We start from the raw sequence: 20,425 nt of genomic DNA on the forward strand, positions 1-20,425 counted from the left end.
AGTAACTCAAACAGGCCAGTATTTGGCAGCAAGGAAATTCTGGTCGGTTTCACTCTTTAGATTAGTTGCTAGTCATGTTGAAAACTTATCTGTCTTCTTCAGGTCCCCAAAGAACTTTCCATAGGCTGTGGTTACACACAGAATCAAAATGCACTTTGCACATATTCAGAGATACTAACCTCACATTTTTTGGCCCCGAGTTCCCCTTTTTTAAATAATTGAAACACACTCCAAATAAGCTCTACAGTAACATTCCTTAAGGTACTGCAGAACTGTTGCCAATACAAACAGCAACAGGTCTTCCTGTCCCATAAAGGCCAACAGATGCAACATAGGCAGATGCACGCTCTAGTATAAGCGCCCACACCACAATCAATGGGTTGGCCTTTGAATGCCACAGGACACCTGCTGCTGAAGACCACCATGATCAGCCCCTTATGTTTGCTATGAGGGCAAATCCTCTCCCCACTGCAATGGCCAGCCAGGCACTTGCACAATGCAGTCAATGCAGGGTCTGGACACAGCCTTGGCCACTTCATGCACTCAGAGGGCTGGAAAGAAGGACGGCCCTCCCAGGAGAAGAGGCAATGAATCAGCCTTTGCACTCCCCTCCTTCTATACACTATAATGAACCAAGGATGTGCAGTGGGTAGGGAGGCAGGTGAGGCAGAGCCTCCCCACTGGAGTCCTTTGAAAAGCACAGCTGCTGTGTGAGGCGAGGAAGAGCCTCCCCGCTAGCGTCCTTTGAAAAGCAGCGCTGCTGTGTGAGGCGAGGCAGGTGAGGCAGAGCCTCCCCACTAGAGCCCTTTGAAAAGCATTGCTGTAGTGTGAGGTGAGGCAGGTGGGAGGTGAGGCAGAGCCTCCCCACCAGAGTCCTTTGAAAAGCGCCGCTGCTGTGTGAGGTGAAGCTCTGCGTGTGGGTTGTGGATGCCTCGCACAGCAGGGGCACTTTTTGAAGGACTCTGGTGGGGAGGCTCTGCCTCACCTCACGTTCCTGTTAACATGTAATTCCTGTAACGTATAATTAGAATATCAGTACCATTAATTATGACTGCTAATTATAATTTTAAAAGCTTGCAGAATTCTATTTAAATTACTTATATCACATGGTGTCTATGATTTAAGTATAATTTTATATTCTATTTAATATTAAAAATATAAAACTGGTAACTATGTAATTATCAGTTAATTACAGTCCAGCTAATTATGGCTCCAGTGACTGATTACATGTAAAAGGTGCTGGGGGAGGTGCGCCCCGCAGCGCCTGCACTGCCCTGTGGAGCTGAGGGCTCCTGCGACCAGCCCTCAGGGGGAGCTGAGGGGACTGCCCGCCCGAGCAAACACCCCAAGGGCAGGCCCCGCCCACCGCGCTTTCCCGCCCTTTTTGCCCTCCCCGCTCCCCCCCCTCACCCCAGCCCAGCAGAAGCGGCGCTCGCGGCTATTTCGGGCGACAGGCTGACTCCACCCACTTTCCCAGCGCTGCTTTTTTATAGGCTCGCCCAGCCGGTTGTTAAGCCAATCACCGCCCGGGAGGGGGAAGGCAACCCGGCCCCGCCCACTCACCTGTCCCTACCCTCTCGCCTGTCAGTCAAAGACAGGCTGTGCGTATGTCACCTGGGAGTCCCATTGAATGCAATGCAAGCCCCATTAAATGCAATGCGGCTTACTCCTAGGTAGGCTTGCATAGGCTTTGTGCTGTGAAACCTCACCAGAGGGAGGGGAGAGCCTGCTTTGGGGCCCAATCCTACATCTGCCTACTCTTAAGTAAGTTCCATTATGGTCAATGGGGCTTACTCCCAGGTAAGTGTGGGCAAGCCTCAGTGTGTTTATTTGGGAGTAAAGAAATTCCTTTTCTTCCACCTGCCTGCCCCTAAAATTAGGAGGTTCCAGCTTGTAAGTACATAAAATATGTTTAAAATCCAGGCCACTCCCAAAGACCAGTGGGGGCAGGTGCTTGTGCTTCCTTGACCACCTACAGTGAGAGCCTGGGGTGCTTACTTGGAAGTGGGTGCAGGAATAGGATTAGCACCATTTTGGCCAAGGATAGGAGAGGTCTGTGTCTGCAGAATGCCTGCTTTACCAGGCAACATCACTGTGTCTGGTGTGCGTGCTTTATGCATCCCTCCAAGTAGTAACCTTTGGCATGGTGGCATGGCCCACAGAGTTCCACAGACCCGACTTCCAGGAAATTACATAGGATTGCATAAGGCAATAACGCTTTCCTGAGAGTAAGTCTCATTGAACTTTGTGCTTTAGGACTCTTCTTGCACTCCAAGCCATTGTTTCTCCAGGTTTGCCATACCACCTCACATGGAGCCCAATTTAACCACATTTACTCAGAAGTAAGTCACAGGGTCTTACTCCCAGGTAAAAATGGATAGGATTGCAGCCATGGTCCACCTATTCAAAGTACCACCACCGGCAGTAACTGATGATGACATAATCACCAGTTACTTGACAAACACCAGGAAGAAGCTCAGGGTGGATGGGAGGGCTTTTTTAAGCATGGAAAAGCATGCTTTAGAGTAGGGGTCTCCAAACCCCAGCCCGGGGGCCAGATGCAGCCTGCAGCCAACCTCTTGTCCCCTGAAAGCCTCTGGCCCACTCAATTGAACATGACCAGAACTGTGCTCTGATTGGAGCGTGTTCTAAGGGCTGAACATCCCTTGAATGTTCTAAGGGAGCCTGTTCTAAGGGTTGAATGAATGAGCCCAGTCATTCAATTATTCACTCATCTAAGTTCCATCTCTAATTTATTTAAATTTTATATTTAAATTCTTTTTCCAGCCCTCCACACCACACCAGATATTTGATGCGGCCCTCTGGCCAAAAAGTTTGGAGACCCCTGCTTGAGAGCTCTGCCCACCAAGCCGAGCCTCCTACCACTGTTTGTTGCATCATGTTCCTAGTTTCAATGGTAGGTGTGCAGGGGTCCTGTGAGAAAACAGACACTGCCTCAAGTACCACTGTTTGGGAAACACTGCTCCACGCCATTTACGGAGTTGCATCAACTTCTGAGTCAGCTTGCCACAGTCACTTCCCTTTCAGTAAAATTTAAGGAAGTTAAATGGAAGGTCTGAATCTCCCAACTGTGAGATGTGACTATTGTTGACTGTACTTAAAATAGGGCAGCTGTTATTTAAATACACCCACAGAATTTGCTTTTGGGGGAGGTGTTACCAGAGGAAGAGCCATTAGTCTATTGTGGAAAAAACAACAAAGATTCTTGCAAGACCTTAGAGACTAACAGCACAATCCTAAACATGTTCACTCAGAAGTGAACCTACAGCAGCCACACAGGTATCCTCAGCAGGAACTCTCAGGTGCTGCTGCTTTTTGAAAGGCCCTGAGTGCTGGGCTCGGAAGGAGGCAGACAGCCCAATCCATGTCTGTGCTCAGAAGTAAGTAAGCCCATGAGTACTGAGTAAGCCCATGTCTACTCAGAAGTAAGTCCTATTAGAGTCAAGGGGGCTTACTCCCAGGAAAGTGTGAATAGGATTGGGTTGTGAGACACTTGTCTCAGGCATCCCTCCACATCCAGCCTGAATCGTCTGAAAGAGAAGCTGCATGTTCTATTAAGGTTGCAACTCATTTAGCTGGAAGTAATTCTCATTGAAATCAAGAGTCTTACTTTCAAGTAGGTGCAGAGGCTAGCAATAGTAAACCTTTTGTATTTGCTTGCAATTCAGAGCCCAAGCCCATGCAGGTCTACTTAGACTTAAGTCCCATTGTATTCAATGGGAGCTACTCCCAGGAAAGTGTGCATAGGATTGGGCTCTTATTTCCTTTTTGGGTTTTTATGCCTTTGACTGACAGCCCAATCCTATGCATGTCTACTCAGAAGTAAGCCCCATTAGAGTCAGTGGGGCTTACTCCCAGAAAAGTGTGGATAGGATTGAGCTCTCCACACTTACCAGAGAGTAAGCGCCATGGGCTATAATGGGACTTACTTCTGAGTAGACATGCATAGGCTTGGGCTCTGAGGCTGCCATCCTATGCATGCTTACCTGGCAGTAAGTCCCACTGACCTCAATGGGGCTTACTTCCAAGTAGAGCTGCGCAGGACTGGGTGTCAGCGCTCTGAGCTCTAGTGCCTCTGCAGCCTTCACAGCGGGGAAATTGAGGCAGAGGCTGAAATCCCCGCCTGGGCGCCCACGTGGCGGAGGCGGGACTCGAACCCGCGGCGGCTCCGCCCTCGTCTGTCTCCCCGCGCCTAGCAACGGCTGCCGGGCGATTTTTCTGATTGGACGAGAGGCGCGGCGGCGGACCAATCAGCGGCGGCCACGGACCCCCGACGGGCAAACCCAGGGCCGGCTGTTTGGAGCGTACCAAGTGCGAGAGCGGGGGGGCGCGGGGGAAAAAGAAGGCGGGAAAACTCCCCCCAGAGCCCGGGGAGCGCTGCAAAGGTCCCCCCCGGGCGCGAGCGGTGCAGAGTGGGTGGCTCCCCGAGCGGGGGAGCGCGGGCGGAGGGCGGCGCCCGGGGGAGGAATGGTCTGCGCCGACCGGAAGTGACGTCTCCGCGGAGCTGCGGCACTTCCGGCGGGGGATTGGACTGTGTTGGTGGCAGAGGCTGAGGTGGGCGCAGGCGCTTCCGGGTCCCCGGGCGGGTGAGTGAAGGGGGGGCTGGGCCGGGCCCCAGGGGGGTGGGACAGTCCTGGCGCCTGGGCCTCCGCAGGGGGAGCTGGGAAGGTCCCTGCCCCGAGGGGCTCGCAGTCTTGTTGTTGAGGGGCACCGTGATGAAGATGGTGGTGGTGCCATCAGCTGTGTGGTGTGTGCCATCAGCTGGCCCTCTATTATTGTTGATTTGAGCAACCTCCATGCTCTCTGTAGAGATTGGACTCTTTTTACCCTCCCTTTCAACCTCCTTCTAACCAGCCTCCTCATTGGGGGGAAGTCCGCCCGTCGGAAGTCAAGGGTTTTTGTTAGAGATTTGCCTGGTACTCTTCCCCCAACGTGCACGTCAAAACGGATCGCAGCCTGATCACTGTTCCCCAATGGCTCAGTAACATTGACATCTCTAACCAGGTCCTGCGTACCGCACAATATTAAATCCAGAGTCACCTGTCCTCTGGTGGGCTCCGTGACTAGCTGCTCTAAGCCACAGTCATTTAGCACGTCAAGAAATCCGGTCTCCTTATCGTGACCAGAACACAAATTGACCCAGTCAATATGAGGATAATTGAAGTCCGCCATGATTACAACCCTGTCCCTCCTTGTCTCCTCCCTGATCTGTTTCCTCATTTCAAGGTCCCCATCAGATTTCTGGTCTGGAGGACGATAGCACGCCCCCAGTATTACATCGCTGCACAAGCCTGGTAATTTAACCCATAGAGATTCTACGGTGGAGTCGGACCCACTTTCAATCTCTACTTTGCTGGATTCTATCGCTTCCTTAACATAAAGGGCCACCCCACCTCCAACACGCCCCTGCCTGTCCCTCCTGTAGAGTTTATACCCCGGGATTGCGGTATTCCACTGATTCTCCGCATTCCACCAGGTTTCCGTTATGCCCACTATGTCAATATTTTCCCTTGTCACCAGACATTCCGGTTCTCCCACCTTTGCTCGTAGACTTCGGGCATTCGCATAAAAGCATTTATACACGGAATGCCCCAGGATGGGCTGCTTATTCGCTCCTTTGTCCCCGCATCCTCTCATTGTGCCAAACTGTCTATCACATCCCATCACACTACCTTTCCCAATTTCTTCTCCTACTCTGCCTTTGTCTTGTTGTTCCCTAACCTCCCCATCCTCATCCCATAGGGATGAGGAGTCCCGAACCGGATGCCCCTCAGCTCCTGTCGGCCTTCCCCCAGGGATCAGTTTAAAAGCTGCTCTGCCACCTTTTTAATGTTATGCACCAGCAGTCTGGTTCCATTCTGGTTCAAGTGGAGCCCGTCCCTCTTGTACAGGCCCCGCTTGTCCCAAAAAGTTCCCCAGTGCCTAACGAATCTAAACCCCTCCTCCCTACACCACCGTCTCATCCACGCATTGAGACCCCTGATCTCCGCCTGCCTAGCTGGCCCTGCGCGTGGAACAGGCAGCACTTCAGAGAACGCTACCTTTGAGGTCCTGGCTTTCAGCTTCCTGCCTAAAAGCCTAAATTTGGCCTCCAGGACCTCCCAGCTACACTTGCCCACGTCGTTGGTGCCGACATGCCGCTACCTCTCCCCCAGCACTGTCTATTAGCCTGTCACATCAGGCAGGGGTTGGGTGGATACCCTTCTCTGACCACACCGTTGTTTGGTACTTTCTGTTTAGCTGGTGAGCTTCTACCATTTATGAACAGGAAATTGAGGGGAGGGGGACACAAAACACAAGAGGCAGTTGCTTTGCTGCAGTAAAGATTTAATGTCAAAGGAAGAACTCGGCAGACATTGCTTGCGACTTCCAAGCTAGGGACGCACAGGAGGGAAGCAGCGACACTTGGTGCCAACTCAAAAGGGAAGCCTCCTCAAGGGGTCACAAACAGGATTTGTGTAGGACTTGAGGGCATCCCCTTGGCTTTGACCACAGGGTGATCTCTGCCTCTTCACAAGGGAGGGGATCTGAGCAGAGAGGAAGCAAAGCACAGTGGGAAAGAGCAAAAGTTTGTAGCAAGATCACGGCATGGCTGTTGGAGTTGCTGAGCACCCTATCAACGGAGGGGTCGGACGAGGGGTGCTCAGCCCTTCCAGCAGCCAGGCCTGCGAGGTTGTCATCCGTAAACCCGGGTCATGCACATGGGTGGCCGGTGGATCCTGGAGGGGGGGCCTTCCACCTAGTTGAAGGTGCCGCGTGACCAGCCAAAGAGTCTTGAGCCACTGGAGCGGTAACCACCGTATGATCCGCTACCACCACTGGCTGAGTATCCCCCCACATTGACTGGCTCAGAGGAGGCGGAGAGGATGACTCCCGGAAGGGTGACCACGCAGGAAGGGTGCTGGATCACGACTTCCGACGGTGGGGTCTGGTTCACGCAGCCCACGTTGGCCCCGGCGAGGATGCCCAGGCTGCTGGCCGACACGGATCCACCTCCACCACCCATGGAGAGGCCTCCACTGCCCATGGAGAGGCCTCCACAGGGCGAGCAGCAGGAACTCAGGGAGCCGAGTCCTCCAATGGGGTAGGAAGAGGAAGAGCTAATCGGTTGGATGCAGGAGGGGGTGACGCAGGAAGGTCCACAGGGGGGGCAACAGGACATCTTGGAGCGATGGATGGAGTCTGCAGGGGTAGGATTTGGGGGCGGAGGAAGCAGAGAAGGAGGAGTTAAAACAGGGACGTTGCATGGGATGCACATCATGGTAGTGACCACGTTTTGGCTTTGACAACAGCAGACCTTTGAGGACAGCTCTTGTGTTCCTGCCCTACAAGGAACTTTGGGGGTAGCCGAACTAGCCTAAGCCAGACCAGTGGAAGTTTCTCAGGGGTCTTTCTGCACAAGTCAGCTTGGACCGTGGTGGGCCACTGTGAGATACAGGAAGCTGGACTAGATGGGCCTATGGCCTGATCCAGTGGGGCTGTTCTTAGGTTCTTATGACCCTTAGAAGTTCTTAAGATCCTCTACAGGTTCCCAAGCAGGACTATTAGCCAAAAGGAGGCTTGGTTGACGGAGGCTGCAATCCTATATGCACTTTCCTGGGAGTTAGCCCCATTGAACAAAGCAGGAATTACTTCTGAGTAACATGCATAGGATTGTGTGTGTGTGAGAGAGGGAGAGGGAGAGGGAGAGAGAGAGAGAGATCCCACAAGCCTCCAACAATAGGACCTTCCAATACTGACAATTCCTCCCTCAAATATATGGGAGCAGACTCATGAATGTGTGCCCCAGATCTGAAGCCCTGCAAGACCCAGAGCCAAAGGTCCGACATCTTGCTGACATGCGCTTGGATATGTGAGCACATGTTGGACTCAATTTAGTGTCAAACCCTGGTGTCCTTGTCCCTTGTGTCTCCTTAAGGGGGGGGGGGAGAAAAGCCATCAGTCATCCTTAAAGACTATCTTCCGCCCAGCCCACCGGTGTACCCATTTGACCGACGTTGCGTTGATGCAACGTTGGGAGAAATGGCTTCAGAAGAGGCATCGTTCCACTTACCAAGCTTCCGGAAGAGGTGTCAGGAGAAGCGGAGCGGAGCAGATGGAAGAGTCTGGGGCTGTGAGTCCTTTTATACTGTGAAAGTCTTCTGAGTCACGCCCTTCGCAGCAACTTTGGCTGCATCCCACCCCACAGGGCCCGGCTTATTGATTTAGAAATGTCTCCACTCCCAGCCCTCTGTAACAGGATGGGTATATTATACCCTGCCAGTCCCCTGTCATTATATTAATATTAATATATTAATAGTAATAATGATTATTACGAATTTTAGATGCCACTTTTCAACCTGGCTTGCCCAGCCCATTCTTCCTGTGTTGATGGAAAAAAAAATTGCATACCAAAGGACAGGAACCCTCAGAGATTGGGAAGCCGCTCCCCAGAAACCCCCCAAAATACGAACCTTTTTTTAGCTCTTCCAGAAGGGTCAGTGCCTTAATTTGCTGCAGGAAAATTGACAATGTGGTGTGGCTCCTGGACCCACTTGCGTAGTCCACAAACACCTCCGTGGAACGAAATGGGTCAGCTCAGGACGCTTGGTCGGTTTTACAGGAAATGGGTCTGAGCACTTTCAACCTCCCTCCATAGGGGTCTCCGGGGCACGGATCTCCAGGGGTTAAATTCTGGTGCATTCTCAAGAAGCCTCTTTTGGGTGGGTGGGTTTTGTCCTTGCTGGGGGTCCAATGGCAGAGATGGAAATGTCCATGCCAATCCTATCCCCCTCCTTGGACCTGATCCCACAGCGCAGAGGCTTATCCCCTGGGTAAGGAAACCATCTGTTTCCATACAGATTAGGCTTCCTGGTCTACCCCCTACCAGTAGCTAGAGGGGGGGCAAAGTTTTTCAGGGAGCCTCCCCTTTGGAGCCATTCCAGGCATACGCCTCTGTTTTGCTCCCCCCACCTGGAGTTTGCTCCCCCACCGGGGGGCCCTTGTATGCTATGGCGAGGCTCCCTGCAAAACATAGTGCTTTGCACCCCCCTCTAGCTATGCCACTGACCCCTCCCCTTCACCATAGCTCACAATTTTGGTGCTGCTGAATGGGAGTGGGGGGAGATTGCATATTTTGGAGAGTTGCCGCAGTCAGTAAGGAGAACACTGGATGGATAAGGGGTTTTCCTCAGAAGGAGGGAGGGCACCAGGATGAGGTCTCTTGTTACCTGGTGTGCTCCCTGGGGCGTTTGGTGGGCCGCTGTGAGATACAGGAAGCTGGACTAGATGGGCCTAGGGCCTGATCCAGTGGGGCTGTTCTGATGTTCATAGCTTCAGGCAGTGCAACCTCCGGACCGCACCTCCTGCCTAGGCAGATCCCGGTAGGTTCTTGTGCTAAGCAACCGCTCAATGTTCAATGCGGGTGTTTCTTTTCCTTCAGTGGTCCCTTCCTGACTTCAGATCTTTCTCCATCACTCTCCTCCGCAGTCAAGCAGTCGCCACCCTCCCTCATTTGTTGTTTCAGGATCACCTCCCTCTCCCCAAGGCATGCCGCGGGGCCACAAGTGCAAGTTCATATGGGCCATGTCCAACTGGCCTGCATCCAGGGCTTGTCTTAATTGCCCACGCTCCCGACTGGAGTGATTGATGGAACCAGCTCTGTGGGGACTCTCAGGATGAAGGAGTTTGCATCATCATCTGTGACGGCAGGGAGTGATCAACAGGAAGTAGGTCCTGGCACCAGAGTGCCTTGACTCCAGTGCCTGAAATTTCTCTTTCAATTCAATTTCTAACCAGAATAGAGGAGCTCAATTCTGCCTCTTCCTTGTTCCTTCCTTTGATTCTCTGCCACTTTCAGACCTTCTACTCCATCCCGGATATGGAAGCCCAAACCCATTTTGACCCAGAACCTGAAGACTTGTGGAAGGCTCAAGGAAGTCCTTCCTAGAGGTACGAATGACTCAAATCCACCTTCTTGCCACCTCTGAATAACACAAAGGCAAGTCACGATGCTTCACCCAGCTTGAATGGGTGGGTATACCCATTCAAATATATACCACTACCCACCCAACTGTAGGTATATACCAATAAGCTGTAGGCTTATACCAGAGCCTTTTGAGACTGAAGGTTACCAACCAACCAGATTGCGGACACAAGTGAAGTCCACCCACCTAATCCTCCGTGCAAACTCCTTCCTCCCCCACTCCAGTTGTATTTTAGGTAATGGAAATCCCTGATTTGCTGGAGAAGGGGAAAGAGGAGTTGTAAGTGCACGTGCAGTCAGGAAAGGGGAAAACTCCAAGCCCCTGACCTCAGTGGACGGGGGGCAGGAGCTGCAGGATCAGATGAGACGGTGGTCATTCAGAGATGTATCTGACTCGCATTGTGTTTGGCCTGTTGGTACAGACAACCTCTGAGCCCCCGTCTCCCTCTTACTCCCCCCTCCAGGCGTGCGTCCCTACAAGTGTGACCTCTGCGACAAGGCCTTCACCCAGCGCTGCTCGCTGGAGTCGCACCTGAAGAAGATCCATGGCGTGCAGCAAAGCTATGCCTACAAGGAGCGCCGGGCCAAGCTCTACGTCTGCGAGGACTGCGGTTCCACGGCTGATAGCCAGGAGGGCCACTTGCGCCACCTCCAGGAGCGCCACCCGGACAGCCCACTGCTGCGGAAGGCCTCGCGGAAGGCTTCCGCCGTGCTCCACGGCACTGCCAGCCCTACTTTGCTGCAAGACACCCCTTGTCTCTAAAATGGGGGGAGCCTTGGGTGGGCAGCTCTGCCTGCAGCCTGCTGGCTCCCACAAAGTCAGTTCTCCTATCTCAGGGTTTCTCCAGCTGGGATGCTGGTGTATCCCCTCCCCCCCAGCAGAAAAGGAGACACACAATGTTTTCTGGAGGCTCTGCACAGAGAGATGAAGGCAAAAGACTGATCTGGGTTGAGCTGCTAATCCACCTCTGGGGCTTTAAGGATGGAGGAACCACACCAGAGGGGCTGCTGCCCTGGTTTTCAGGTCTGGTGAGCAGGAAGGAAGCCTTGCTCAGTCCCCACCTCCTTGGACTTCAGGCTTCAGGACCTGCCTACCCTCTGCTTAGGTTTGAAGAGAAAGGACAAGAAAGCTGCCAGTGGGGCACGGCCAATACTGAAGTGGATGATGGTACAGAAACAAAGATATTTTGTGCGGGGAGGGGGTGACCTCAGAAGGAGCCAGGTGCATTCCTGGGGGTGAGTTCTGTCCCAGAACTTAAATTTCTGAATGAAAATGAATGGTGCATTTTCCTGGTCCACCCCCAAGATCACTTTCCCTTGGGGAAAGTGCTGCCGGATGCTTTTATGTATGTTGATGAATGATGATTTTTAAAAAAAGCACACGGTGCTTGTCAAAAGTGCCTTTCCTTCAAGTAGCCACAAGGATCCAGCAATGGGGAGCTGGCAGGGGGGCAAGTTCCTTGTCTGGGTGGTTCTGAGCCTCAAGAGTGCTCTTTTTTTATAAGTGATGCTAAGAATGTCTTTCTTAGTCTTTCAACAGGCTGCCTGTTGTCTCTTTGTATTCTTTGTATTGTACTCTTTGTATTCTCTTTGTATGTTGTAGTCTGCTGCATTCCTTTGTACCAGTCATTCCTAGCGGTCTCCACCCATAACTGGCCTGCCCAAGAAGCCAGTTGAGGTGGCTTCTTCGGGTGGTGGACTGGAGGAGAAGGGATGTGCTGTCACTTATCTCCACTGCTTCTCCCTGGATTCAACAAGAAAGAGGGGAATGAAGCAGAAGACAAATTGTAAAAGAGAGTGATAGGCTAGCAGGGGTGCTCAAACTTTCTACTTGAGGGATGCTGGACCTTTAACAAGTGTATAGAAGAGAGAATTGCAGCAGGTGCAACTTGTCATCCCACAGATGACAAGCTGCACCTGCTGAAATTCTCTCTTCTACATACTTGTTAAAGGTCCAGGATCCCTAAAGTTGAAAGTTTGAGCACACCTGGGCTAGAGTGTCTTCACTCAGTCATCCTCTTCTGCTCCAATCCCCTCTTCCTGTTTAAATTCAGGAAGCATGAAAGATAGAAGAGTGGTGGGCTAGAGAGTTAGAGCCACTCTAGGTTTCCACTCTTTCCTCCTCCATATTTCCATGACTGCTTTTGGCCCCGCCTCCAATTTAATTGAGAAAAAACTACACTTTTGACTGTCAGAAGTTGGAAAACCTGGGTGGGGACTCCAGGGCTAAGACAGGGCTTGTCTTAGTGAAACTGTCTCCACTACTGTCAGGGATGGAACATTTGCACTCTCTACCTGGAACTGTTAGCCTCTTGTACATCAAGACCCAGTGTGGACTTAGTGTCCTTGGAGGGTGCAAGCACACCCGGGTGTGAGGTGTAGGTGTGGGTTGGTGTGTTGTTGCTGTGCAGGCACAGTTACACACAGAAACCAACCTTGGCATATCTTGTTTATGTGAAAAGAAGTGGATGGACAAGGGTGCAAATCTTGTTTACATAAAGGTTGCCTTTCTCAGACTTCTGGGGAGGAGCCAGGCCTATGAACTTTGGGTTTTATTATATTATATTATTATTATATTAATAGCCAACTGTTTTTCTTCTGTTCATTATAATAAATGAAATGAATACTGGGTGTGTCTGAGTGCTTTTTTTGTTCTTTAAATTTCAGTAACACCATTCCAGGCATGGTGCCACCCAGAGTACAGCCCCAGAGAGAATGCCCGCATGGCTATCTTGGGTCTAGAGAGGAGGGCTAGCTCAGGGTCTTTGGAGCTTGATCCGGCCCCTGAAGAGAGAGTTGGCATAAGTCCCCCTACAGCTTGGTTTGCAGGGGAAATCAGGGCTGGTCCACCTTTGTGGTCAACCAAGTTGGATGCCTCAGGCAGCAGCCTGGTGGTGTGAATGTCCTTTGCATATGTTTCTCTTTGTCCATCTGCACCACTCCTCCCAAGATTTGAAAGGGGAGTGGAGCAGAAGAGGACACAATGAAACACAAAGCCAGAAAACAGAACTGAGTGTTGAATGGCTTCCAACTACTAGGGAACACTAACAGCCTAGTTTCTGTGACATTGTACTTGCTGCACCCCCTTTAAATGCTCGCTTTATTCCTAAAAACATTTGCTTTTGTTTCTGTAATCTTTGTTCATGTGCTTCAACTAGGGTTGGGACAGAACAAACCATAAGATTTCAAATTCTGAAAGTGGGGGAACAGCCATTAACAGCCTCAGCTGCAGCCTGGGGTGCAATCCTGTCTTGCACCTAGTGAAACTCATCCTTCCTGAGGCTGAAGGCTTGTGCAGTGCAGAGGCCGCTCAGAGGCCAGGGTTTCCCAACTGTTGAGGTCCACTCCTAAGGCCTTCAGATCCCTCTTGCAGATGTCCTTGTATCGCAGCTGTGGTCTACCTGCAGGGCGCTTTCCTTGCACGAGTTCTCCATAGAGGAGATCCTTTGGGATCTGGCCATCATCCATTCTCACGACATAATAATATTAATATTAATAATAATAATAATAATAATACAGGTATTCCTATACCGCCTTTATTGGTCATCAGATTTCTCCTCGGACTTTATTCAAGGCGGTTTACATAGGCAGGCAATTTTTAAATCCCCGTAGGGATTTTTACAATTTGAAAGGTTCCATCTTTCAAGAAACCACAACATTCAGATGTTTCTTTCTTGACCTAGTCGCACATTCTGGCCTCCATCCTCCCATGCTCAGAGCAGATGGAATAACTCAGCTCAGCTTGTCAGCTGCATCAAGGTCGCACGGTGCAGGTGGCCTCGAACTGGCGACCTTCAGATGTTATCTTCAGACAAATGGAGGCTCAACCCTCTAGACCAGACCTCCTGCCCAAACAGGAGGATTGCCACCACATATACACAACAGGGACCAAAGGTGTACACCTATGGGCAAGGCAGAAATGGACCCTTGGACTGCCCTGGAGGCAAATGATGTTGTGTTTCCCCCTCCTTCTGCCCTCTGGGGTTTCACTCAGTATCCAGAAAACCTTATCAGCTTGATGGGTGATCTGTTTTGGTGACAAGCTTCAGGGCAGAGGTGTCTTTAGAAATGGATGGCTTGACACTGGAGTAGATGTCATTTTTGGTCCTGTCCAAAGTCCAGCATCTTTGCTCAAGGTGGCTAGAATGCCCCGTTTTGTTTTGGGGGGGGGGGGGGTTTAAGAACATCAGAAAAGTCCTGTTGGGTTGGGAACTATCTTCATGCTCCCAGCACTGGGAAAAGTTGCCTGGAAGAAGCCTTCAAAGCAAATAAGCTCTGTCACCGCAAGAGGGTGCTCAGGAACTGCAGATAAATTCTCAATGGCAGCTTTTAAAAAACCATTTTTTTTAATGTTCTCCGAAGGAGGCGCTCTTAGTAATTCCGTACATCCTCCGCACCAGGAAGCGGCCTCTGATTCCAAGTGTTTGGCAGCTGTCAAGACTATTTCTCAAGGGGGGAAAAGAGCGTGTTCATTTTCAAACTGTTTTTGAACAATTTAAAGTATTTTCAAAGCAAGAGAGGCCCAGGAAAACAAAGCATGACACTTACCACTGAAAGCCAAAGGCCTGGTTGTGGAACCACTTCTGAACTGGTGACCATGTTTTGCAGTGAGGGGATCAGTGCCGGAGCAGGTGGCAAGCCAGGAAGGAAGTTTTGGTTGGGGTCACTGAGGAAAAAACCTCTCGGACATTGTTTTGGGATTCAGGAATTGTACTTCCTCTTTGTCATATGCTACCATAACAGGCGAGAGCAATTTAATTGGGGAGGGAAAGGTACTTATTTTTACAACAGGTGCCAATGCTCTCCCCACTCACCCCTTCCCCAGACTTTCAGTTCATGCTCCTGTCGCCCATCACTCTCTACACTTCCTCTTCCACCATCCCACTCTTCCTTTTCCAATCCAGGGAACAAGAGGAGCAGCAGTGGATGCAGACAGTCTCCACTCCAGTGGCAGGAGAGGACAAGTGGCATTTCCCCCTATTACAGCAGAAGACCACAGGCCCAGCAGAGGAGAAAAATCAGAGAATAAAATTACTAGAGCAGGATTACTAGAGCACCAACACCACTGCTGCTTAGAGCTGCGGTGGCCAAAGTCATCACCATTGCACAATGGTCCCGTTTGGACCGCATCTTTCTGTTCTGTGTGGGTGCCATGAGGTCCTCCTTGCACAGGAGACAGGGATGCTCTGGGCAGTTGTGTCTGCTGCCTGGTGACCCAGAAGGCTGTGCACAGTGGCATTGCTGGGGGGGGGGGTGACACCACTAGTGACCAAAATCACTAAAACTGTGGATTGTAGGAATAAGCCATTTAGTTATTTGATTTTTCTCTGTAAACCGCTTTGTGAACTTTTAGTTGAAAAGCGGTATATAAATACTGTTAATAATAATAAAAATAATAATAAGACCATCATGTTCTATACCATTTGATGCATACGTTACAGCGGAATGCAATGGGCAAAAAAGAGTGAAATATCTCCATTCAATCAGAAATTATGGTAAAAAAACCAGAAAACATAAGTTTTTGTTGTCTTATGTAACAAAAAAAGTACATTTCCTTAATTCAAATTGGACCGGAGACTGATCGTTTGGAGAGCCAATGAGATGTTGTTATGACACTGCATGGAACCAATAAGGTGTTAGTAGGGTGGTGCCCGGGCTGGGGGCGGGATGACACTACTAATGACCAAAATCACAGTTTGTAGGAATAATGCCATCGTGTTGTATATCAATCATGCAGAATGCAACAAAACAAACTGTGTTCTATCAAAAGTTATAACCAAAAAACCAGCGGGGGTGTGGAGATGGTACATCATCACACCCACCACCCAGGTCATTGCCCCACCCACTGCATGGGAGGAGGTCCATCATGGGGTGGCATGCTGGCCTCCGCTACTGAGCGATGCACACCATAGTGATGCCACTGGCAGCCAGGCAGACATGACTGCCCAGAGCGTCTCTGTTCCCAAGTGAGGACGACTTTTCATGGCACCTGCATGGAATGGAAAGGTCCGGTGACCAGGTGGACGGATCCACCCGAATCCCGGATCTGGTCCCCCGGCCAGGGTTCAGGTGGCCATGGCTTAGAGCAGTGAAAAATCAGCAGTGGCAGAGCAAGCTGTGAGAAGTGGTCAAACTCCAGTGCTACAGTACAGTATGCTATGGAGAGGCTGTTGCAATTCAAAAACATAAAAACAGTATGAACAAATAAGAGGAGACTCTCCGTCTAAGTCATGCCTGGCTTCCAGCTCTCAAATATACTAGAATAAACAAAACTTTGAAGAGAAACCTATACAGGAACCTTTGGTAGTGATGAACAGGCAAAGTGTCAGTGTGCCTTTAAAAAAAATTCAAGCCCACTAATAGATCAGACCAGTGGTTCTCAAACGTTTAGCATTAGGACCCACTTTTGAGAATGAGAATCTGTCAGGACCCGCCAGAAGTGATGTCACGACCAGAAGTGACATCATCAAGCAGGACAATTTTTAACAGTCCTAGGCTGCAATCCTACCCACACTTACCCAGGAGTAGTTCCCATTGACTATCACTGTTAAAAGCATATATATAATAACCTGTTAAAAGTACAGATGTGTCACATTTCCCCAAATGCAGTCACATGCCCTGGTAGCATCAAGTCTGAAATACTGAAATGAATGGGGACCCACCTTAAATTGGCATGCAACCCACCTAGTGGGTCCCAACCCACATTTTGAGAAACACTGGATCAGAGGATGCAAATTCTTTGTAACCTCTAAAGATGCTTTCCCCAGTTGAAAGTGAAACGTTGGAATTAGATCCTACAGTGTGTTTTAATCCGTGGCTTAAAGACTCAAGTGACATGTTAAATTAAGCTTTTAACTCATCCAGCCACAAAAGCCTCAGTACGTTAATGCAATTACAGTTGTATCCCATAAGAACAGCCCCACTGGATCAGGCCATAGGCCCATCTAGTCCAGCTTCCTGTATCTCACAGCAGCCCACCAAATGCCCCGGGGAGCACGCCAGATAACAAGAGACCTGCAAGGCCTTCTGGGAATTGTAGTTAAGAACATAAGAACAGCCCCGTTGGATCAGGCCATAGGCCCATCTAGTCCAGCTTCCTGTATCTCACAGCGGCCCATCAAATCCCCCAGGGAGCACACCAGATAACAAGAGACCTGCAAGGCTTCCTGGGAATTGTAGTTAAGAACATAAGAACAGCCCAACTGGATCAGGCCATAGGCCCATCTAGTCCAGCTTCCTGTATCTCACAGCGGCCCACCAAATGCCCCAGGGAGCACACCAGATAACAAGAGACCTGCAAGGCCTTCTGGGAATTGTAGTTAAGAACATAAGAACAGCCCCGCTGGATCAGGCCATAGGCCCATCTAGTCCAGCTTCCTGTATCTCACAGCGGCCCACCAAATGCCCCAGGGAGCACACCAGATAACAAGAGACCTGCAAGGCTTCCTGGGAATTGTAGTTAAGAACATAAGAACAGCCCACTGGAGCAGGCCAGAGGCCCACCTAGTCCAGCTTCCTGTTATCTCACAGCGGCCCACCAAATGCCCCAGGGAGCACACCAGATAACAAGAGACCTGCAAGGCCTCCTGGGAATTGTAGTTAAGAACATAAGAACAGCCCCGCTGGATCAGGCCATAGGCCCATCTAGTCCAGCTTCCTGTATCTCACAGCGGCCCACCAAATGCCCCAGGGAGCACACCAGATAACAAGAGACCTGCAAGGTCTCCTGGGAATTGTAGTTAAGAACATAAGAACAGCCCCGCTGGATCAGGCCATAGGCCCACCTAGTCCAGCTTCCTGTATCTCACAGCGGCCCACCAAATGCCCCAGGGAGCACACCAGATAACAAGAGACCTCATCCTGGTGCCCTTCCTTGCATCTGGCATTCTGACATAACCCATTTCTAAAATCAGGAGGTTGCGCATACACATCATGGCTTGTACCCATAATGGATTTTTCCTCCAGAAACTTGTCCAATCCCCTTTTAAAGGCGTCTAGGGTAGACGCCAGCACCACATCCTGCGGCAAGGAGTTCCACAGACTGACCACATGCTAAGTAAAGAAATATTTTCTTTTGTCTGTCCTAACCCGCCCAACACTCAATTTTAGTGGATGTCCCCTGGTTCTGGTATTATGTGAGAGAGTAAAGAGCATCTCCCTATCCACTCTGTCCATCCCCTGCATAATTTTGTAGGTCTCAATCATGTCCCCCCTCAAGCGTCTCTTTTCTAGGCTGAAGAGGCCCAAACGCCATAGCCTTTCTTCATAAGGAAGGTGCCCACGTCTCACATCTTCCCCGTCTCACATCTTCTTCCAAGGGCCTACAGAACAAGCTAAGGCCTTAAAAGCCCACAAGCACTTGGCTGTTGCTCGTTATCTCACACACCTGAGTGTCAGTTTGCCCTCCTCTGTTCTCCCCTTCCAATAATTTTGATTGAAGGGATGGACGGGGCAAGGTAGTGGCAGAAGCACTCAAGGTAGCAGGCAGCTTTTCTTTGAAGGGGTATTCAATGGCTGCTTCCCGCACTGAAACACCACCAGTCCTCTGACAGACCTACAGACCACCAAGGAGTAACCACCAACCACCATCTCCCAGCAAAATCCAAGTGGAGGTTTGCATCTCTAGGCCTGGCACCTGGCAAAGTTACTTTCTGAACCACAAAAGACACAAAGGTTTCATCTGCCCACCAAGACTTGGGTCATGCACTTCTGTGGGTGCTGAATTACCGGGGGGGAAGAAGGTTGGAGGCTCAGCAAGGTCACAGGGCAAACAACAGAACCATGGTAAGGAGCTGTGAATGACTAGTGGAGATGAACACATTTTAAGGGTGCAATTTCTACTCACTGCTTATGCTACCCCCAGGATTAGGATTCCCCAAAGCCAACATCATCTGATGTTCATTATAATTTTCTGAGCTAGCAGTATATGTTATGGGATATTCTGCATATTTCCTTGGGGGGGGAAGGGGGGAGCCTCTGGCACAGCCAGTTCACTCCACCACTCCATCAGAAACCAAGATTCTGCACTACAATTGGTTAAGTTTAATGGCAACTCTTAAATCCCGCTGCCCCTGGGGAGGGGCTGCTCTCTTGTAATCACCAGCCACAGACAGCATCAGCCAGGAGCAAAAAACCACATTAACCTTCAAAGGGTTACGCTGGAATCCCTGCAAGTTTCGGACAAAAAAGAAGAACCGCTTTGCTTCTCCTATTTCTTGGAGGCAGCTTGTTCTTTGACAGGACCCCAATAACCAGATTTAGCAGAAACCGACTTTCTCTGGCCCAAGAATTCATTTCACTTCCCCAGGGGCAAGGTGGACCAAGAGGGAACTGCAGCCTCTTTGAAACCAGGAAGGATGAAGGTGACCAAAGACAGGACTCAAAGTCTTATTCAAATCAACACTTCCAACTAGTCTCTTTTCTTCTCCCTTCTTCCCTCCCAGATCACTCCCAGTTTCTCGCTCACACTTATGCCAGAGAACCAACATTACCACTGCATGCAACAGCCCACAAACCCTTCTAGAAAACACCACTCCTAAGAGGGCATAACAGCAAGGGATAAAGCAGCCCGGACAGCCAGGGGTGAACTGGCATCACAACTGTGCAGCCCAGAGGTATACTAGGTGGGAAGCAACAAGAGTGGGCAGGGGCTTGTAGAGTAAGCCAACTCCTGTCTGCAGAAACAGGCAACGCTCGGCTGGGATGACTCTGCGTACACCTGTGTGCTTGTAGCAAAGCACAGTGCTTTCTTCTCAGTCAGGGTGTGGGGAAATTGCAGGCCCTCCAGCTCTTTCCATGAGCCTTGGAGCAAGAGTTTGACGGTCCTTCACTGATAGGTGTAGGACCATCTCCAGCTCCATCTTAAAGCTCTACGAGCACCCAAGAGAAACAGGGGGAAATGCCGCTAGGGTGGCCATCCCTCTGTGGGGCTGGGGCACCATTCAGAAGCCCTGGAGCATGCACAGAAGCCCTACACAGTCCTTTGGATCCCAGCTACGCTCTCCAAGCCCTCAGTGGCCAGAAATATAGTCGTGGTAATCGCGCAGCGTGTCAGAGAGAATAAAGGGAGGGAACAGGATTCAGGGCCCTCCACCAACACAGGCTGTGTTGCCAGATCCAACGCTGACCCCACTGCCCTTGTGCCTGGCAATCAGAACTGCTCCATTCCGAGCACTTGGAAACTGCACTGAAGAGGCTTTGCAAATGACAGACCTGGGCTGCGGAAAACTCAGGCTTTAAGGAGGGGCAGGGGAAAGAGGGTGCCAGGACTGGAGGCGCAGGGCATAAACCTGAGGAGTGAGACCACCGTAGACCAGGGGAAGAGAGACCTGCTCTCAAGGCTCACTGGAGTTCTCTGGGGCTTGTGAAGCTCCCACTTGCTCTGGACTGGACCCACAGCTCTTTATCCACAGGGGACGCTCAGAGCTCCAATTCACAGCA

At 50.6% G+C, this 20,425-nt stretch overlaps 1 protein-coding gene across 1 annotated transcript; it reads left to right on the forward strand.

The window, feature by feature from the left end:
* Positions 1 to 9,845: 9,845 nt before the first annotated feature.
* Positions 9,846 to 11,279, forward strand: LOC136635223 (putative transcription factor Ovo-like 1; the record flags this gene model as incomplete). Its single annotated transcript, XM_066610375.1, has 2 exons — positions 9,846 to 9,951; positions 10,450 to 11,279. Coding segments are annotated over 2 exons (405 nt in total), but the record flags the coding sequence as incomplete, so codon positions are not given.
* Positions 11,280 to 20,425: the final 9,146 nt, after the last annotated feature.

Source organism: Tiliqua scincoides, chromosome 15 (assembly GCF_035046505.1).
Source record: "Tiliqua scincoides isolate rTilSci1 chromosome 15, rTilSci1.hap2, whole genome shotgun sequence".
In the NCBI taxonomy this organism is placed as follows: Eukaryota; Metazoa; Chordata; class Lepidosauria; order Squamata; family Scincidae; genus Tiliqua; species Tiliqua scincoides.